Below are 19178 nucleotides of genomic sequence, written 5' to 3'. Positions count from 1 at the left end.
AGATGTAACCAAACATACAGTAATGTAGACGTGTAACAGGAACGAAAGGATTTCTTATCTCCATGTAACCCTCCTTTTATAGTTAGTAAACTCATATATAAAAAACAACTGAGAATCTGTCTCTTCTGTTCTACTCTGCTAATGTATATATTTTCTCTCCCAACTGCAAAGAAAACTTCTAAAACAAACTGTTGGGCATATATATATTTATGCCCAACAGTTTGTTTCAGAAGTTTTCTCTGCAGTTGGGCAGGTACTTCTGGGAAGAACTACTATGGGGGTTGGGGAGAAGGACTTGGATGTCCTTATTCAATATGTCTCCCAATGGGAAGTTCTCCCACTCAGGCTTCACTGAAATGTGTCATAGGAGAAGTTGTACCTCTTACTCATTTATCTGGAGCTGTCCAGTGTACGGGGTGGCGTCTTGTGCCTGTCAGCAGCCTTCAGATGGCTCCAGGCATCTTTCCACACTGGTTTCTGGAAGAGGTTTCTGTGTTTTTTAGAACCCATGCTGTGTTGCTGACAGAGATTATTTGAAGAGATGTCACATCGAAGAGAGAGCAAGCTTGTTTTCTGCTGCCTCAGAGAATAGGACACGGAGTAATGGATTCAAGGTGCAGGAAAAGAGATTCCACCTAAACATTAGGAAGAACTTCCTGACTGTCAGGGCTGTTCGACAGTGGAATTCACTGCCTTGGAGAGTGGTGGAGTCTCCTTCTTTGGAAGTTTTTAAACAGAGGCTGGATGAACATATGTCGGGAGTGTGTTCCTGCATTTAAGGAGGTTGAACTTGATGGCCCTTGTAGTCTCTTCCATCTCTATGATTCTATGGTTCTGTGAGACATGGCCTGGTCTTGTCATATTTTGGATGCTAAGCAGAGTTAGCCATGGTTAGTATTTGGATAGGAGACCACCAAGGAAATGTAGGATAGGTTTGCCAGTCTCCAGATGGCAACTGGAAATTCCCTGGAATTACAACCGGTCTCAGGGTTATAGAGAAAATGGAGAAAACAGCTGCTTCAGAAGATAGATTTTATATCCTTATATGCCACGGAGGGTCCTCCCTCCCCCAAATCCTGGCCTCTCCAGCCTTCATCCCCAACATCTTCAGGAACTTACCAACCTAGACTTGGCAATACAGGGTCACTATGCAGAAGCAGTCAATGGCAAACAACCTCTGCTTGCCCCTTGCCTGGAAAACCCCACAGGGTTGTCACTATCACCTCCAGTAGATGACATCACTTCCTGCTTCACAGATGTGTCCTACAAAGATTGACAAAGATTGACATATCCTGCTCACCCGAGTGATGAGTACGAAGCTTTGGAAGCTTTTTGGGCACTAGGAAGACTTCACATTTGGCCTAGAGGAATAGAAGGTTCAAGACACCATTTGTGATTTGCACTCCTACATTTTATCCTCATTGCCAACCTCTTAGAGTTCTCCTGGGATTACAGTTGATCTTTAGACTACGAAGATCATGGAGAAGTCGCAGCCATAGATTTTATATGAAACCCTTCTCAGCTTCCTCTCTCAACTGCCACTGCTTACAAATCCCAGGCCAGAGCTGATTACTCTACCTGCGAGGCAGGTTACAAGAGACACGAACTCAGGGGTGGGCAACCTATGGTGCTCCAGATGTTCATGGACTACAATTCCCATCAGCAATTGGCCATTCTGGCAGGGGCTGATGGGAATTGTAGTCCATGAACATCTGGAGCACCATAGGTTGGCCAACCCTACACTAATTGATCCAAGGTCACACCATGACTTTTGTAGCTAAGTGGGGAAATCGTTGGTTGTGGTTGTTCTGTGGAGGAGGAACTGCGCTCTATGAATTCTCAGAGGTGCTCAGCTCTATCCATTTATTTGTTCTTTGTGTACCAAGTAATGGCTTGTGCTGTGTGCCACGGAGACCGCGATCCATGGACTGAACCATGCTTTAAAGAAACCCTGCATCTAGGAAGTTTAGAAGTTTACAGGTTGGATGCAGTCAATTTGTTTCATTCTATCTCCAATTCCACTGTGAAGTATAGCCTCCCACCACATCACATGGCTTTTGTCCATGTAGATCCAATGAGTCACTTCCCCATATCTTTTCTGCATGCTCTCTTTTTCACTGCCAGAGAAGCTGGTTGGATCCAACCCTGTGTCTTTGCTTAGGATAAATGCCGCCGCTGTTTAGAACCATGGTCAGAAGACCTGTGTTTGCTTTATTTATTAGCTGTTTTCCAACCGTGCATAAAATCAGCTTAAAGGTTAAGAACAATAAATTTTTAATCAACTGTTATGCAACATTATAAAATCTATATCATCCAGTGATGACTGCCGTTAAAAAGATTACTCAGGGCCTAAAATATATTGATTTTGAAGGCCCTTCCAAATAAAAACGTGTTTTGGACGGATGAGGGAAATGAAGGCAAGACTTTGGCTCAGTGACAGGGCAACTACTTGGCATACAGAAAGCCCCAGGTTCAATCCTCAACATCCCCAGTTAAAACCAGCTCAGGTACTGGGTAATGTACAAGATCTTGACCCTCAGATTATGAAAAGCTGCTCCCAGTCAGACTAGACTAGAATGACCCTCACAGACCAGTTTTCTAACTCCAACGAAGGCACTTTTGTGTATTCCAGTCTTTTGGGGAAGGGCACTCCGCGGCTCGGAAGCCATGGCTGAAAAGGCCCTGCTTCATGTTGCCTGGCACCCCTGCGCAATGGAGACTGATACAGTGCTTCTTTGTTGATCTCGGAACAGGGTGCCAACTCTGGGCTGAAAAATTCCTGGAAATTGGCTGTGTGTGTGTGTGTTGGTGAGAGGAGGGACCTCAGCAGGATATCATGTCATACAGATCACTCTTCAAAGTGGCCATTTCCTCCAGGGTAACATCTCTGTCATCTGGGGATCAGAGCCAGGGTGGTATAGTGGTTAAGAGCAGGTGCACTCTAATCTGGAGAACCAGGTTTGAATCCCTGCTCTGCCACTTGAGCTGTGGAGGCTTATCTGGTGAACCAGATTAGCTTATGCACTCCAACACATGCCAGCTGGGTGACCTTGGGCTGGTCACAGTTCTTCAGAGCTCTCTCAGCCCTACTCACCTCACAGGGTGTTTGTTGGGGGGGGGGAGGGAAAGGCATTTGTAAGCCCCTTTGAGTCTCCTATAGGAGAGAAAGGGGGATATAAATCCAAACTCCTCCTCCTCCTCTTCTTCTTCATCATCATCAGTTGTAGTTCTGGGATAACTCCAGGCCCCACCTGGAGGTTGGTAACAGTATCTCAGAAGAAGGAGGGTTTCCTATGGCAGTAAAGATGCCCCAACCTTGAACTGGTTAGGTGTTAAAGACTCTGGCAAGCACCTTGAACTTGGCCTTGAAAAAGGTGGGAAGGTCACTGTAGCTGGTCCAATCTGAGGAGCAAGTGACCCATCTGCTCTTGCTAGGTAAAAAAGCCTCTACCCCATTGGATGTTTTTGCACCAGCTGAAATGTTCAAGTTGTGCTCCAGGGGAGCTCTCTGAGAAGGTCTGACAGAGCTGCAAGGGAGACCGGTGGCCGATTCTAAATGATGCCTCCCACTTAAGCACTTTTCACTTTCTCTCTCAGTTTCTGGATGTTCTTTCTGAAATGTACAAAAACTGGGCAAAGGGGACACTCATCAGTTCTTTTCTCTTTCTGAAAAAAAATCCGAAGTGTTATACTTGCCAAAAACGTCTCTCAAGATTGCTGTGTTCTTTTCTCCCAAGTGCAGACACACAGAGAGAAAAATATGATAAAATCCACCAAGACAAAGTTGCCTCTTTAGAAGAAGAAGAAGAAGAAGAGTTTGGATTTATATCCCCCCTTTCTCTCCTGCAGGAGACTCAAAGGGGCTTACAATCTCCTTGCCCTTCCCCCCTCACAACAAACACCCTGTGAGGTAGGTGGGGCTGAGAGAGCTCCGAGAAGCTGTGACTAGCGCCCGGGGTGGGCAACTATGGCCCTCCAGATGCTCATGGACTACAATTCCCATCAGCCCCTGCCAGAATAGCCACTTGGCCATGCTGGCAGGGGCTGATGGGAATTGTAGTCCACGAACATCTGGAGGGCCATAGTTGCCCACCCCTGGACTAGCCCAAGGTCACCCAGCTGGCGTGTGTGGGAGTGTACAGGCTAATCTGAATTCCCCAGATAAGCCTCCACAGCTCAAGTGGCAGAGCAGGGAATCAAACCCAGTTCCTCCAGATTAGATACATGAGCTCTTAACCTCCTACACCACTGCTTTACCTAGTCAATGCCAAATAGGATGCCAGGTCTTTCCTGGCCACTGCCAGGGGATGAGGGTAGGGGTCCAAATCCAGGTTGGGAAACTCTGGGAGATTGGGGAAAAGAGCCTGGTGCGGACAGGAGCCTCAGTGGGGTACAAGGCCATGGAGTCCACCTTCCAAAGAAGTTCAAAATCAGAGGGTCAGGCTGATTTCATTAAGCCCCAGTGTAAATCCTGAACCAAGGAGACATGGCAGGAGTCCACCCATTTTCTGCAGGGGAACTAATCTCTGTCACCTGGGGATGAGCTGCAATTCCAGGGGGCATCTCCAGGTCCCACCTTGAAGCTGGTATCCCTAATGCCAAACCATCTTCCGCCTCTACTCACCTTCCTCCATGGCTGATTTCTAGAAACATGTTGGCTTTTTAGCCTTGCTGGGAAAGTTCCCAATGGACTGTTGCCCCGGATGGTGAAAAGCAGCCAGGAACAAGCAGAGCCCAGCAGCTTCTCTACGTAGCCCCCTTCCGCACATGCAGAATGATGCGCTTTCAATCCACCTTCACAATTGTTTGCAAGGGGATTGTGCTATTCCGCACAGTAAAATCCAGCTGCAAAGTGCATTGGAAGTGGGTCGAAAGTGCCTTATTCTGCATGTGCCGAAGGGGCCTCAGGCAAGCAACACTAGCCAGGCTGCTCTGCTCTGACTGTAGCCATCTGAACAAACGGCTGTCTCCTAATCCCAGCAGGGGCTGCTTAGTTCAGTTTGCTCCAGTTTGCTCTGTTTTTAACACTGCATTCCAACCCTTGTTGATTTCCCTATACATTCAAGCTTGCATATATTTTGAGTAGGGTTTGCCAGATTTGGGGGTGTGGAGGGTGGAATCCCTTGAGATTCTGAGGGTGGAACCTGGAAAAAGCAAGGTTTGGGGAGGAGAGGGGAGCACGGTGCAGAGCTACGGAATCCACCCGCCAAACGCGCCATTCTCTCCAGGGGAGAGAGATCTCTATTGCCTGGACATTGATTGTAATAGCAAGGGATCTCCGGGCCCCACTTGGTGGCTGGCAATCCTACATTTCAGCTGAGCTTTAGGGGGGAAAGCAAACTCTTGGCCACACCACCCGGGGAGGAATGTTCAAAATCAGAGGGTCAGGCTGATTTCATTAAGCCCCAGTGTAAATCCTGAACCAAGGAGACATGGCAGGATCTTGGCCCACCGCTGCTCTTGGAGGCAGCGCAGGGTGTGTTCCCGCGGCTATGCGTGCAGCCTGCCTAGTTCATTGTCTTCCTTCGCTGACTCTCGGTGCGTCACTGTTAATGGTTAATGTTGCCATAAACCTGCCGCAGTCTGTAATCTCTGGGAAGGGAAGCTATCGGCCAGGCCATCAGGAGGGAAGAGAACAGCGTGTACCCTTGGCTGGGGGTGGGTGGGGTGTTTGTTTTCATTCCTTTCTCTTGCTCACTAGCACGCTCGCTCCCGCCTCTAGCTGTGCTACCAACCTGTCTTAGGGAGATTCGGTTGGCCTCGGGGAGGCCCCTGCTCCTCAGGGCGGAGGGAGACAGGGCAGGACAGAGAGTAATTCCCACGGCCAAAAGAGGTCACATACCTGACCAGGAGAGGAATCTTCTCTCCTCGGACCTGCATTTGGCATGGAGCACAACCCTGGATGAGCCAATTGCACAAGAAACCCAGCAGTTGCTTAGGATTGGGGGGTGGGTGGGTAAGGAAACACAGCAGGGTGTGCTCCAAGCAATGCAAACTCTCTGATAGGTGAAAGCGAGGAGGCCACCTTTGTGTGCCTGTAACTACCCCCGTTCTCACACCAAGGTTCAGAGCCGGAGTCCACCTTCTGCAGTTATCCGTGACTCTGTTTTGGCCTTTTGTTTCCGAAAAAAGAGTTTGTTAGTAAACTGACCTAACAGTTGCCAAGACCTACATACACTTAAGACTGTTTAACTGAATGTGACGACAGATAGGCAGCCCAAACACATTCGGCAACTTTTATAATCTAAAGAGGCCCTTATGACAGCCAGGGTGTGTTGGGTAGGGAAAGATCTGGCACATTAAAGGGCTGGGCTGGCCAGCTCCTGAAATCCAGATTGTTTGAATGTCTACTTCTGGAACTGGTCCATCTTTTTGGCACAGCTAGACCCCAGAGGTGGGGTGGGATGGGGTGGGGTGGGGTAGGGCAGCCAAACCAGCCCTGTGACCCATTCTATAGCATTGGGGTCTGTCCAGCAAGTGGCAGTTAGCCCCTCAGCCCCAGTGGGCAGCCTGTGGGGTTTGCAGTCAGCGTGGTGTAGTGGCTAAGAGTGGTGAACCAGAGAACGTGGAGAATTGGGTTTGATTCCCCACTCCTGCGCATGAAGCCTGCTGGGTGACCTTGGGCTAGTCACAGTTGTCTCAGAACTCTCTCAGCTGTACCTGCCTCACAAGGTGTCTGTTGTGGGGAGAGGAAGGGAAGGACTTTGTAAGCCGTTTGTAGACTCCCTACAGTCCAGAAAAATGAGGTGTAAATCGGAGCACTTCTTCTTTTCCAGTGCCATTGCTGCCTCCCTTCCAGTGTGCCCTTGTTGGGAGCTCTGGCACCATGGCAAGCCACAGCCAGTGAGGGTGGTGTGATTGGGGGCCAGTTTCCCCATTGTGAGGCAGATGCTTCCTCATGGTGTGACTGAGAAGAAGGTATTTTTCCTAAGGCAGAGGTGTCCAATTCTGGCACTTCAGATGTTCATAGACTACAATTCCCATCAGCCCTGACTGGCATGGCCTATTGGCATGGCTGGCCAGCTGGGGCTGATGGGAATTGTAGTTCATGAACATCTGAAGCACCAGAGTTTGACACCCCTGGCCTAGGGCAAGAAAAATCCTTTGGCAGGCAAAACAGATAGAATCGAGTGGTAGCCAACGGCTCCTTTGGCTTCAGTGCTGCCTGTTGCTCATCCACTCCTGTTTACAGTTTCGAACGGCTCCACGATCTTCTTGTTCAATAACTTGATGGCGATTATTTTTGCCTCGTTGGATTTGCCCCTTCCAATTATATTTTTAAATTGCCTGCAGTTCTGTGCTCCTGTGCATGAGTGGCCCACTTGCACTCTCCAGAACTTAAGTGGATGACCCCTTCCAGCTCTTTGATAATGTGAAACAGGAATCCGGCTGACTTGAAACACTAGCACAGTGTCTTCCAGCGGAAGTTGTTGTGAGTCTGTGTTCCCGTCACCAAATGAATTGAAGTCCTCCTCCATCAGGCAGAATTCTCAAGACTCAACAAATTCTAGACCAGTGGTTCTCAACCTGTGGGTCGCGACCCCTCTGGGGGTCGAACGACCCTTTCACAGGGGTCGCCTAAGACCATCGGAAAACACATATTTCATACAGTTGTGAAGTAGCAACAAAAATAATTTTATGGTCGGGGGTCACCACAACATGAGGAACTATATTAAAGGGTTGCAGCATTAGGAAGGTTGAGAACCGCTGTTCTAGACTGTTTTCAGTCCAATCGCTTGCTTCCAAACCAGGAACACGTGCCCATGGGGAAGCAATCGATAATTTGGCTGCCTTTGTGTTCTGGTTGGTCTGACTGCTGATACTTTTGCCCGGGCTGTAGCCTCGCAGGACTACCGGAGTATCATGACAGGCCGTTTTGCTTCCTTATGATACTCTGGCTTTGTCCACCTGTGCACAATCTGAAAAGCATATCATTGTGAACAGCAGCGGAGTCGACAGGAGTAGCAACTGAGGCTCAGAACAGCCAATGTGCGTGTCTGCTTATCTGCTGGTCGGCAGCTTGAACCGGATCTTTGGTCCAGAACGGATAAATGTGGGACCACCGGGTCCAACAGCCAACACCTGCCTCAAACTGGCGAAGTTAATGGAGCGGCAACGCCGGGCAGGTCAATGGAGGCTATTTTTAAAGCGAGTTACTTTTGTGCGATGGCTTTTTAGATAAACATATATTTTGTTTCCCTTTGGCCAGGCGGCCAGGCGTACTAGCAACAGTGAAATGACCTAGTAAACTGCAAGGCAAGGTCACGTCCCCAGGTTGCAAGATAGAAGATAAAAGAAGCAGGGGGGCAGGGGGGAGCACAAAAAAATTAATCTGGAGCGATCCCAGGGCAACAGTTTCTGCCTTTAACCATTCCAAGCAGCTTTGCGCTGGCTCGTCTGCAGACTTACCCCACCTCTTCAGGAGGGAGACCTCTGCTTTGGTTGAACTGCAGATGCCTTGTTGTCAAGAATAATTTCTGCTCTGGGGGCTGTTGGAACACAAGGATCTGGCACCAGGCTGTTCCTTTAAACAAAATGGGAGTTCATATGTAATCTCGCTTAGGAAATTAAAAGTATCCGCACAATAGGAGTTGCCCTCGGATGACTCCTGTAGGAAGTATTTTGTAAAATGGTTAAAATGCTTGGAAGGAACTGTGGCAGAAATGGCAGCACGTTCTCTTGTTGACTGCCCCTAATCTTCAACAAGGAGAAAACACTGAGTCTCCTTCCGCACCTGCAGAATAATGCACTTTCAAACTGCTTTCAGTGCTCTTTGAAGCTGTGCGGAATGGCAAAATCCACTTGCAAACAGTTGTGAAAGTGGTTTGAGAACACATTATTTTGCGTGTGCGGAAGGGGCCCAAATCTTTTAACCTCCCCACTCCCCCCATAGAACAAAAACCCTCTCCACTATCCAATAAGCACCAGTAAGTGGAAGTTACATTTTTCTCCTAGCCGGCACCAGCAAGGAGGCTGGACTTGCTGCGGGCAGGCAGGTACCATCAGCATGGCATGGGGCACGGGGAAGGCCAGTCGGGAGTAAAGGCGTGTAACTGAGTTGGGTGCCAATGTTGTATACTTAAACTGAATTCCAAAATGTATTTTTATTTTCAAATGGGGGGGTGGGGGTGGGGTGGAGACTAAGTAGGCACTAGAACCCAGGCAGAGCATTCTACAATAAAAGCACATGGCAGAGGAATATTTAATCCTACTAACATTTTTATGTGGAACAGAGTATACAGCTTTAAAAAAGGGCCTATTAGATGTGTTCTGTTTTTCCCCTCTGTGGGTGGACTCTTGACTCTGTGCCTAACACTGGAGACTGCCACAAATACCTACTGAACAGACAGAATATAAATCCTCCATTTGCAGATGCAGAATAGCAGCTTCACTATTAACTACTGAATTATGATATCCTAAGCATTACAATCAATAACTTGACCAAAAATTAGATGTTTTTGCCTCCTGCCTGGATGGCTCAGACTAGCTCCATCTTGTCAGATGGAGAATCTGAGAAGCTAAGCCAAAGGCCCTGGCTGGTACTTTGATGGAAGACCACCAAGGAAGTCCAAGCAAGCAACGGCAAACAACCTCTGTTTGTTCCATGCCTTGAAAATCTTACGGACTCACCAGATCAGCTGTGACTTGAGGGCACTTTTACCACCAGATGCTTTTGATTAAACAAATGAAATGTCCCTCCCACCTACTGAATCAAAAATAGTTGCATTTAGCAGAAACTGGAATGAAGTGCAGAAATGTTGAGATTAAAAAATCCAGAGCCCATGAGCATTTCTGAGCAACCTGAAGAGTTACATGCAAGAACAGTTGAGTGACATGTAAATTATTCCTACAGGAGCACTGGAGGAACAGAGGGTTAGTAGCACTAGGGCTGAATGTTGCAGAAGCTGTGGGAATCTCTGATTTGCCTGCACGGCTTTGGTCTCAGCATCTGAGAAGTTTCTTCTGGCCATCTCTGGCTGAAATGTTGCCATGGCCTGCAGAGGTTAATTCACAGAACAGTTTGGCAGAAGACTGACGTTAAGATGGATAGTTCCTCAGTTCAGTTTTTGCAGGGCCTGACATCAGGAACACTCCAGCAACAGAGACCGTTGAGATGTGTTAACTTTTCAGAGTCTGCAAAGAAAGAGGCTGTTTTAAACAAGTAATCCTCTTTAAAGGAGAAAACGTTAACTTGCAGCTCCTGAGGAAGGAAACTTATTTTGCACAACCGAAGGTTCTTGGTGAGTTTTGATCATCAGGATTTTCCAGGAGCCTTTCATCTGGTTTTGGACTGGAACTGCGTCTTAACAATTGCAATTTAATCACACTCATATTGATGCTTGAATATTGTTTTCTGATTAATTGGTTTGTGGTGAGACTTTAATTTTACATCCTTTTTTGGATATGCTGGATGTGTGTGTGTTTAATAATGTCTTGGCTATAATAATAATAAAAAAAAAGAATTTTAAAACTCTGAAGATGATACAACTGGAGAGCCAAATTTATATGGCACCAAGAATCAGAGAAAGTTTCTTTCTGAAGTTCGGGTGCTGGTGCCTATTTAAATTCCTTTTATGTAATTGGCAGAACATCCGAAATGTGCTGGGAATTGTGATGACTTAGGACACATAAATTTTCTGTCTGTTTTGCAACCATATATAAAACTGATATCTGCGGTATCTAAATGTCATTTATTCTGCATATTTACTTTGCAATGTAACTGTTGAGTACAGTCCAGCCCAAATCAAGCATCTTGTAACTCTTTTTAGAACCAGTGGAGTATAATACTGGTGGATCAAGACTTTTATTTTCTTATTCGCAAACAGCTCTGCATGGTAGGATTCTTATCATTGTTCTTCACAGGCTGTTGATAAAGCAAAAGGGAAGAAGATCATTTATCCCTATCAGTGGTTCTGGCTGGTTTCTCCCCCTTTCATAAGCAGACTTCTCCACTCCTTGTTTTCTAGGGTGTGATTCCGGCTTTGGAAAAGAGGCAGCGTCTTACCTCGACTCCCTGGGGCTTAAAGTCTATGCCAGCGTACTGGACTTGAACAGCCCGGGAGCCCAAGAACTGCGGCAGAGCTGTTCGTCCCAGCTGACCCTGCTGGAAATGGACCTGACCAAACCGGAGGACATCCAGAGAACCCTGCACTTTATCAAGGCTCAGTCTGAGAAGACAGGTAAACCTCCGCGCTCTCCCTGGCATGTGTGGAAGCAAAATAGAACAGGTGGAGACAAATGCAAGGATCAAATCCTCAGCTTTTAAAGTCAGACTGAATCGGGCTCTTCTCAGATTATGAAGTCACCAGTGTACATCTGCCAAGCAAAGATCTCAAAAACAGCATGGGTGGTGATAGTGGTTCACATTTGGAGTGGATTTTTTCACCAGTGGTCTTCCGAGCATCAGAAGCTTAACTCTGTGGCGTAGGAGGTTAAGAGCTTGTGTATCTAATCTGGAGGAACCGGGTTTGATTCCCCGCTCTGCCACCTGAGCTGTGGAGGCTTATCTGGGGAATTCAGATTAGCCTGTACACTCCCACACATGCCAGCTGGGTGACCTTGGGCTAGTCACAGCTTCTCAGAGCTCTCTCAGCCCCACCCACCTCACAGGGCGTTTGTTGTGAGGGGGGAAGGGCAAGGAGATTGTAAGCCCCTTTGAGTCTCCTGCAGGAGAGAAAGGGGGGATATAAATCCAAACTCTTCTTCTTCCATGTTCCTTTTTCATTGTGTAGTTAGTGGCAGTTCTGCTCAATGGGCAACCTGCACAACATACCTTCAGGGCGCCTCTGTAATTCAAAGAGCACATTTTCGTACCTTTAAACAAAGTGGGATGCTTCCACACACCTCTTCAAAAGAGGTGCGAAAGGTTGCAAATCAGTCATTTTGTGTTAAACTGTTGGGGCCAATATGTGTGTGTACCACACGCTGCAGTGGAGAGTGGCTTGCACCAGATGACAGAAGTCTGAATGTGCACCTGTGTGCCTGTTGCTTTGACTCCCTGCGCATAGCTCCTCCTCCAGTTGCAAACCTGGTCTCAGCATAGATATCACTTTGCACACAGATCATGTTCCATGCATGATAAGCCAAAGAAAAATATTAACTCGCCTCCTGTAGCACCAAATGGAGGCCTGATGCCAGTGGCTAACTGGAAATGGATTCAAAATGCATGCTCTACCACGAAGGCCAGAGTCCTCTTCCTGAGAGGCTGGAGAACTGCTGCCAGTCAGAACAGAAAGACAGACTTTGGCCCAGTATGCATAGAAGGCTTACTTCAGGGCTCTTCTCTGCCCAGTGAGTTTGTAGTGGGCTCTCCTCGCATTTCTCTGTTTACATGCAAGGAGGCACTCCCTCCTAGGTTTTTCTGTAGAGAACTCTCCTGGCCTGGTTCTCTTAACTCTGCCCATCAACTTATCCTTAAAGGCACACATCTCATTACACTCAATAGCCAAGACTGCTGGTTTAGTCTTTGAACAGCACTTTTATCGATATTACTGTTCCAAAAATAATCACCCCCTCTCAATGAAACAGCAAAGACCACATGCTGCCAATGAAGGAACATCATGCTCTAGTTGATAGTCTCTGCTAGAGAAGAAGAAGAGTTGGATTTATATCCCCTTTCTCTCCTGTAAGGAGACTCATAGGGGCTTACAAACTCCTTTCCCTTCCCTCCTCATAACAAACACCCTGTGAGGTAGGTGGGGCTGAGAGAGCTCCAATGAACTGTGACTAGCCCAAGGTCACCTAGCTGGCATGTGTTGAAGTGCACAAGCTAATCTAGTTCACCAGATAAGTCTCCATGGCTCAAGTGGCCAAGCAGGGAACCAAACCCGGTTCTCCAGATTAGAGTGCACCTGCTCTTAACCACTACATCATGCTGGCTGTCAGAGGACAGAGGCTTGTTATTTCCAAGTGCACCCTACTGATATCTCTATATATCAATAGAATGCAAAGGTTGGTGTGTTTTGGTTAACGCCATGTGAGTGAGCTGAAGGAGCAGGCAAAATGGAAGGGGGTGATGGGGAAGGCATGGATGGCAGTGGGAAGGCTGGCTTTGGGTAGAGGGAAGATGTCTGGGGCAAAGCTGTGCTCACTGGCAAATCTGCCCATTCTGGGAGTGAAGCAAAATTAAAATCATGCTACAAGTGGCCTCACTTGCTGCAGAGAGAATGAAAAGTGAAAGCGGGGCTTGAAGAAATACATCTGTACAAGAAATCTTGCTGTGATGGACATTCACTCCCACCTCGCAGCAAATGCATTGTGCATAATTGGCCTTTCATAGACTAATGATCTAACTCGGTATAAGACAGATTCGTATATGCTGCCCTGAAGGACAGTGAAGGAGCTTAACAGTTGCATGTGTGTCCCCTTCCCTCCCGAAACACAGGGCTTTGGGGTCTGGTGAATAACGCTGGATTCAATGATATCATTGCTGATGCTGATCTGACTCCAGTGCGCAACTTCCGTGCTTGCATGGAAGTGAACTTCTTTGGGGCCTTGGAGATGACCAAAGGACTGCTGCCCTTATTACGTGCATCACAAGGAAGGATAGTAACAGTCAGCAGCCCAGCAGGTAAGGTTGGGACTCCTCAAATTCCAAACTTGATACCAACGTTGTTTCCATGATAAAAATGGTACGTGTGTATAAACAGGGTGTCTAGGGATAGCTAGGGTAGCAGGAGGAATTATCCTCTCCATTTCTACCAACCGATGATAGCATTTGTTTTTCCAGAAAGTGGAAGACAGTTTGAAATAAGAATCGGACAAAACAGAAGTCTAGTGGCATCTTAAAGAGTATTTATTCTAGCATGAGCTTTCATGAATCAGTACTCATTCCCTCATGTGGCACCTGGAAAATTACCTGCTGAAGATATGATCCTCCCTGAATTATATGAAGACTTTCTAAACCAGTGGCCTCCTGTGTTAAAGTCTTTACACAGATTAATGAAACAGATTTAATTCCCTCTGGTTAAAAGTTGAGCATTGTTGTCCGTACTGATAAGAAAGATGACAAAACAGATCGACAGAATTACAGGCCAATAAGCCTGTTGGATATTGCAGCAAAGCTATAGGGCAAATATTTATTGCACAAGTTGGAAGAACTGGGTGATTGAGAATCATATTTTACGCCCACATCAAACAGGGTTCAGAAAGGGACTTTGTGCAGTCAAGCACTGCCAAACGCTACACCATCTAGCCTTTCCAGGCATAAATGGCCCCACAAAAGCGTTATTTGTAGTGTTTGTAGACTTGGCCGCTGCATTTAACTTTATTGATGAGGGCCATCATTGGTCAAAACTAGCAAAGTTGGGACTATCTGGCTCCCTAACTAATAAAATTCCAATTTGTAAAGGAGTGCAGCAGAGATCTCATCAATTATGAGAAGACTAAAGTGATGGTCTTCAGGAAAGAGGCAAAAATATCATCTTAGAGTTTACTTAGAAACCCAGTTAAAGCAGTGCTGCTCTTTTAAATACCCTGGAGTCACAATTAAGGAGACCCTAAACTGGAATGTGCATTTGATAACAGTTAGGTCTTCTCCATTAAGGATAGTGGGGTCTCTTCTGCATTTTTTTTCCATGGGAAGGGAGGCTTCTTTATGGACCCTGTCTTAAAATTATGTAAAAATAAAGTTGTCCCTCACGTCCAATATGGAGCAGAAGCGTGGTGATAGAAAGAGGACATTTTAGTTATTCTAGAAATTGTTCAAAACCACCTTTAAGGTATATCCTAGTCCTCCTCAAGGGAACTTTGACTGCCCTGATGAAAATAGCCTCCCCTCTTTTAGGGTGCATGGACATCTAGCTATTCTAAAATTATATTTTTAAAATTGGACTAAGACTTGGAAATTTTATCGCTGCTTTTATATGTTATCATTTTATATTGTATTTTATATGTTGTCCACCGCCCAGAGCCCTTCGGGGATGGGGCGGTATAAAAGTTTAATAAAATAAATAAATAAATAAATATGCTGGGAGGGGCTGATGGGAGTTGTAGTCCATGAACATCTGGAGTGCCATAGGTTTGCCACCACTGTCCTAGGATTATCCGTGGACAATTCCCAGTTTAGAGAGTGGGTGTACAGATTTGATGCCTTGATAGGTAATCAAGTAATCCTGAAATCAGTGACTGCTCCATGGTTTAAATTATTCAGAAACTATTGTCTTAGAGCTTCCTACCTGGTCAGTATCTCAAATTGAGCAGCCTTGACATTTTCATACTTTCAAACAACGCCAATGGTTGTATTGCCCAGGCTGTATTGTCAAATGCCAAAGATCAACACTGTTGCATCTGCGGATATCCAACAGAGGAGGAAGTACCCCATTAAATGTTTGACTGTCTGCTGTATGTGGAACCCACGGGTAAATTTCTTGCCAGGATGGTTTCAGCTTGAAATAATGCTGAGAAACTAATATTTTTGTTGTTAAGACTCTGATGAGTACATTTCTCATAGTATGTCTTTCTATGCTCTGGCAGGGAAGAAAATAAGGTCCAATGTGGCTAATAAGGGAGTAGCCTTTTAGAGCTGATACTTGGTGGTTGTTTTATTGATATATTGCTGTATATTTTACTTAATATTATGTATATTTTAGCCAGTGTTGTATATTTTAATTTATCATACATATTCATAATGTTTTCAATGTCACTGCTGATGTTTGTAACGGCCCATGCCTACATACAAATACATTCATTCATTCCCTCACATGCAATCAAAGAAAATTGTTTTCTTTCTTTCATTGCATCTGAGGAATAAATACTGGAAGTCTTTAATGGTGCCCTCTTCTGTTTTGTTTCACAATAATTGACTAATGTGGGGATCCCTCTGGACTCGCTTGCATCTTGTGCAACAGCCATGATGTCCTATGACAGGGATGTCCGACTTTGGCGCTTCAATTGCCCATGCCAGCAGGGGCTGATGGGAATTGTAGTCCATGAACATCTGAAGCACCAGAGTTGGACACAGAGCTGTCATAGGACATTAGGAGCTCACTAGATAGTCTTTGGGATAGGGTACCATGTATCCCCTACACTTCTGGCTGACAGCAACCCCCTCCCTTCTCTTTCCCCCTAGGAACGATGCCATTTCCCTGCTTAGCTGCCTATGGGGCCTCCAAAGCTGCGCTTAGCCTCCTCATGGAATCCTTCCGGTGTGAACTTGCACCCTGGGGCGTCAAAGTGTGCGTCATCTTTCCTGGGTATTTTAAAACCGGTAAGAGAATGACCACGTGGGTTGAGGGAGGAGGAAGAGATCACACACACCAAAAGAGAAGTTTGCATGTCTTTTACCTTTGACAAAAATAACTTCTCTATGCTGTGCTGATAGTTTGCTCAGGTTGGGAAAGCTTTCCTTTTGCTGTATTGTCGAAGCCTTCCATGGTTGTTGTGGGTTTTCCGGGCTGTGTGGCCATGGTCTGGCAGATCTTGTTCCTAACGTTTCACCTGAATCTGTGGCTGGCATCTTCAGAGGTGCCTCACAGAGAGAAGTCTCTTATGTACCAGAATCTGAAGATGCCAGCCACAGATGCAGGCGAAACATTCCAACCACCTTCCTTTTGCCTTTCACTCTGAAACGCACAACCCACAAGAGCCAGAACTGGCTCTGCTGTCTTCCAGTGCTGCTCTCAATGGGCAAATAACACCCCATCCTTTCACAAGGACAATATATAAAGAACACTCCTCAGCATCCAAAGTGTGTCCAGTTTGTGTTTTCTTGTGGCACGTATCCTTATCTTTGCATGCGAGGAAGGGGGGCTCATAGCAGAGGTGAGATTCAAACCAGCAGCCTTCCAGTTCTGCCTCTCTGTTCCGAGGTTGCACCAGCTTATAGAGTAGGCTGTAAAAAAAGAAACTATTTGTTCTTTAGCCATGTTAAAGCCATGAGAACTAGCGTGGTGTATTAGTGGTTAAGAGGAGGTTGATTCCAATCTGGAACCAGGTTTGATTCCCTACTCCACCTGAGTGGCAGAGGCTTATCTGGTGAACCAGATGTGCTTCCGCACCCCTTCATTCTTGCTGGATGACCTTGGGCTAGTCACAGTGCTTCGGAACTCTCTCAGCCCCACCTGCTTCACAAGGTGCCTGTTGTGGGGAGAGAAAGGGAAAGGAGTTTGTAAGCCACTTGGAGTGTCCTTACAGGAGAGAAAGGTGGGATATAAATCCAAACTCTTCTCTTCTTAATTTTATGTTGAACACCATCCTGTAGCAAAATCACCATATGGCCCTTCTTGACAGTGTGGCTTGTGAAACAGCCCCTTGTGAAGCTTTTGTCCTGATGATACCAGGCACATGACCTAGAGCTGCTTTTTCTGTTTGCAAGTTTGGTCAGGTGAGAACAAACATGAGCCAAAATATCCGACCCTCTCGATCTGCTGCCAAAATATCCGACCTCTACCATAAGGTCTAGAAACTTGCATAAAAATGGGACTTAAAATCCTTCAGGCTGATTTTTGCAGTGGGTTCCAAATTCTATGCAGACACAGCGATTACACAAGCTTACAAGGATGTTTCTGGCTCAGTGGGTGTTTTGCAATAGACCTTCTAAAAGGATTCTCCTTTCCCCTCAATTCTCTGCAGGAAGTACTTGTAGTCCCGAATACTGGAAGGAAAAGAAACATCAGCTGCTCGAAGCGTTACCTCCTGACCTGCTGGAGGAGTACGGCAAAGAGTACGTTGAGGAGATCAACAAGCAGTTTGTCGTTTTCATGAAGAGGGCTGTGGAGGATCTCAGCTCAGTGGTGAACAGCATAGCCGATGGCCTCCTCTCCCCTCAGCCTCTGGTGAAATACTACCCCGGCAGTGGCCTCGGGCTGATGTACTTCATCCACCACTACTTGCATCACACTGTCCGTGACTTCTTACTGAGAGCTTTTTTCATTAACCCCCGGCTGCCCAAGGCCCTGCAGCTGAAGCACTGATCGACACTCGTTTTGATACCTGTGACACCTGTAAAGGAGAAGCCGAGAAAGCCAGCCCTGCGCTACCCTTCTCAAGACCAAATGAGCCTCCAGTGGAATGTGCTTCCACTGAAAACCTATCCTTTTGATTGTGGAGAGGCACTATGCAGGAATCCTTGATCCCCGCCCACCCCTCCACCATGGTTAGGAATTATTTTGGGAGGCAAGGGGAAGAGAATGCACTTGTCTCTTTCTTTCTGACAGAGCAAGAACCAAAGTTCTCAGAAGATGCTGGAACCTGCAGCAAATTCATTGAGAGGCATACAGGTGCCCTGGAGCAAAGAGATGGGGCGGTACCCCCATCCTTGGCTTTCTGTTCCCCAACTGGCTTTTCTCCTACACCTCAACCTTGCGATATACCTCCATAAACTCGGATTAAAGCCAAACCAACTTTGCCTTGCTGCTCAGAGACCTGTGATCACTGTCGTTGTTGGTCGCACTCCAAGAGATAACAGACTTTTCTTTGTTTGCCAATAGACCAACCATCTCTGCTGCTGCTGGGGTCAGGGGGCAGGGAGGGGGACTTCAGAAGCCCTCCTTCCCTTTCTTCCAGAGTCTCTACGGCATGGAGGGGCTGAGCCGAGAAGGCTCGCCAAACGGCTGCATTGCTTCCAGCAACGGCCAGAGACTTCCATGAGGATGGCTTGCAAATGAACACCAGTGGAGCAAGGCCATTATTGTAACAGGCGACGTTAAATAAAAATAAGTTATGTGTACTTTGGCTACATCTCTTGGAGAGTCTTGATGAAGGGGTTCAGCTGGAGCGCTTGCCCCGTTCGATGCGAAGAATTCAGTGTTTCAGCTGCCCTGCTGTGTTGGGATGTTTCTGATAGCAAACACACCATGGGTTTAAAATCCCACTCAGCCAAAAAGGGGGGTGCTGGGCAGTCAGCCTGTTCAACCTCGAAGGGCTGGTGTGAGGATAAAGTAGAAGAAAACTCTGTCTTCTACATGCCCTGACCGGGATGCCCCTGCTAGCCTAATCTTGTCAGATCCCAGACTAAGCAGGACCAATTTTGGCAAGTATTTGGATGGGAGACCATTAGGGGCATGACACAGATGCAGGCCGTGGCAAACCACCTCTGGACATCTCTTGCCTTGAAAACCTCGCCCAAGTTTGCCATAAGTCAACAGCTGTGGCTTGATGGTAAAAAAAAACCACTTGAGGGTTTTTGGAGGGGGAATACTAAGATTTTACAAGTGTTAGTTAGATCCTCCCATGCTAAG

At 46.7% G+C, this 19178-nt stretch overlaps 1 protein-coding gene across 2 annotated transcripts in view; it reads left to right on the top strand.

The window, feature by feature from the left end:
• HSD11B2 (hydroxysteroid 11-beta dehydrogenase 2) overlaps positions 1-18667 on the top strand; it is a 60576-nt gene extending 41909 nt beyond the window's left edge. For both annotated transcript variants that reach the window (XM_048516303.1, XM_048516302.1), the window contains exons 2-5: positions 10968-11180; positions 13385-13570; positions 16070-16207; positions 17572-18667. In XM_048516303.1, coding sequence (XP_048372260.1) covers positions 10968-11180; positions 13385-13570; positions 16070-16207; positions 17572-17912 — 878 coding nt within the window. In that variant the 3' untranslated portion in view covers positions 17913-18667. The remainder of the gene's footprint in view (positions 1-10967; positions 11181-13384; positions 13571-16069; positions 16208-17571) is intronic.
• Positions 18668-19178: the final 511 nt, after the last annotated feature.

Source organism: Sphaerodactylus townsendi, linkage group LG14, assembly GCF_021028975.2.
Source record: "Sphaerodactylus townsendi isolate TG3544 linkage group LG14, MPM_Stown_v2.3, whole genome shotgun sequence".
NCBI lineage: Eukaryota > Metazoa > Chordata > Lepidosauria > Squamata > Sphaerodactylidae > Sphaerodactylus > Sphaerodactylus townsendi.
Note: the sequence above shows the minus strand (reverse complement) of the source record. Positions and strands in the feature narration are given on the sequence as shown.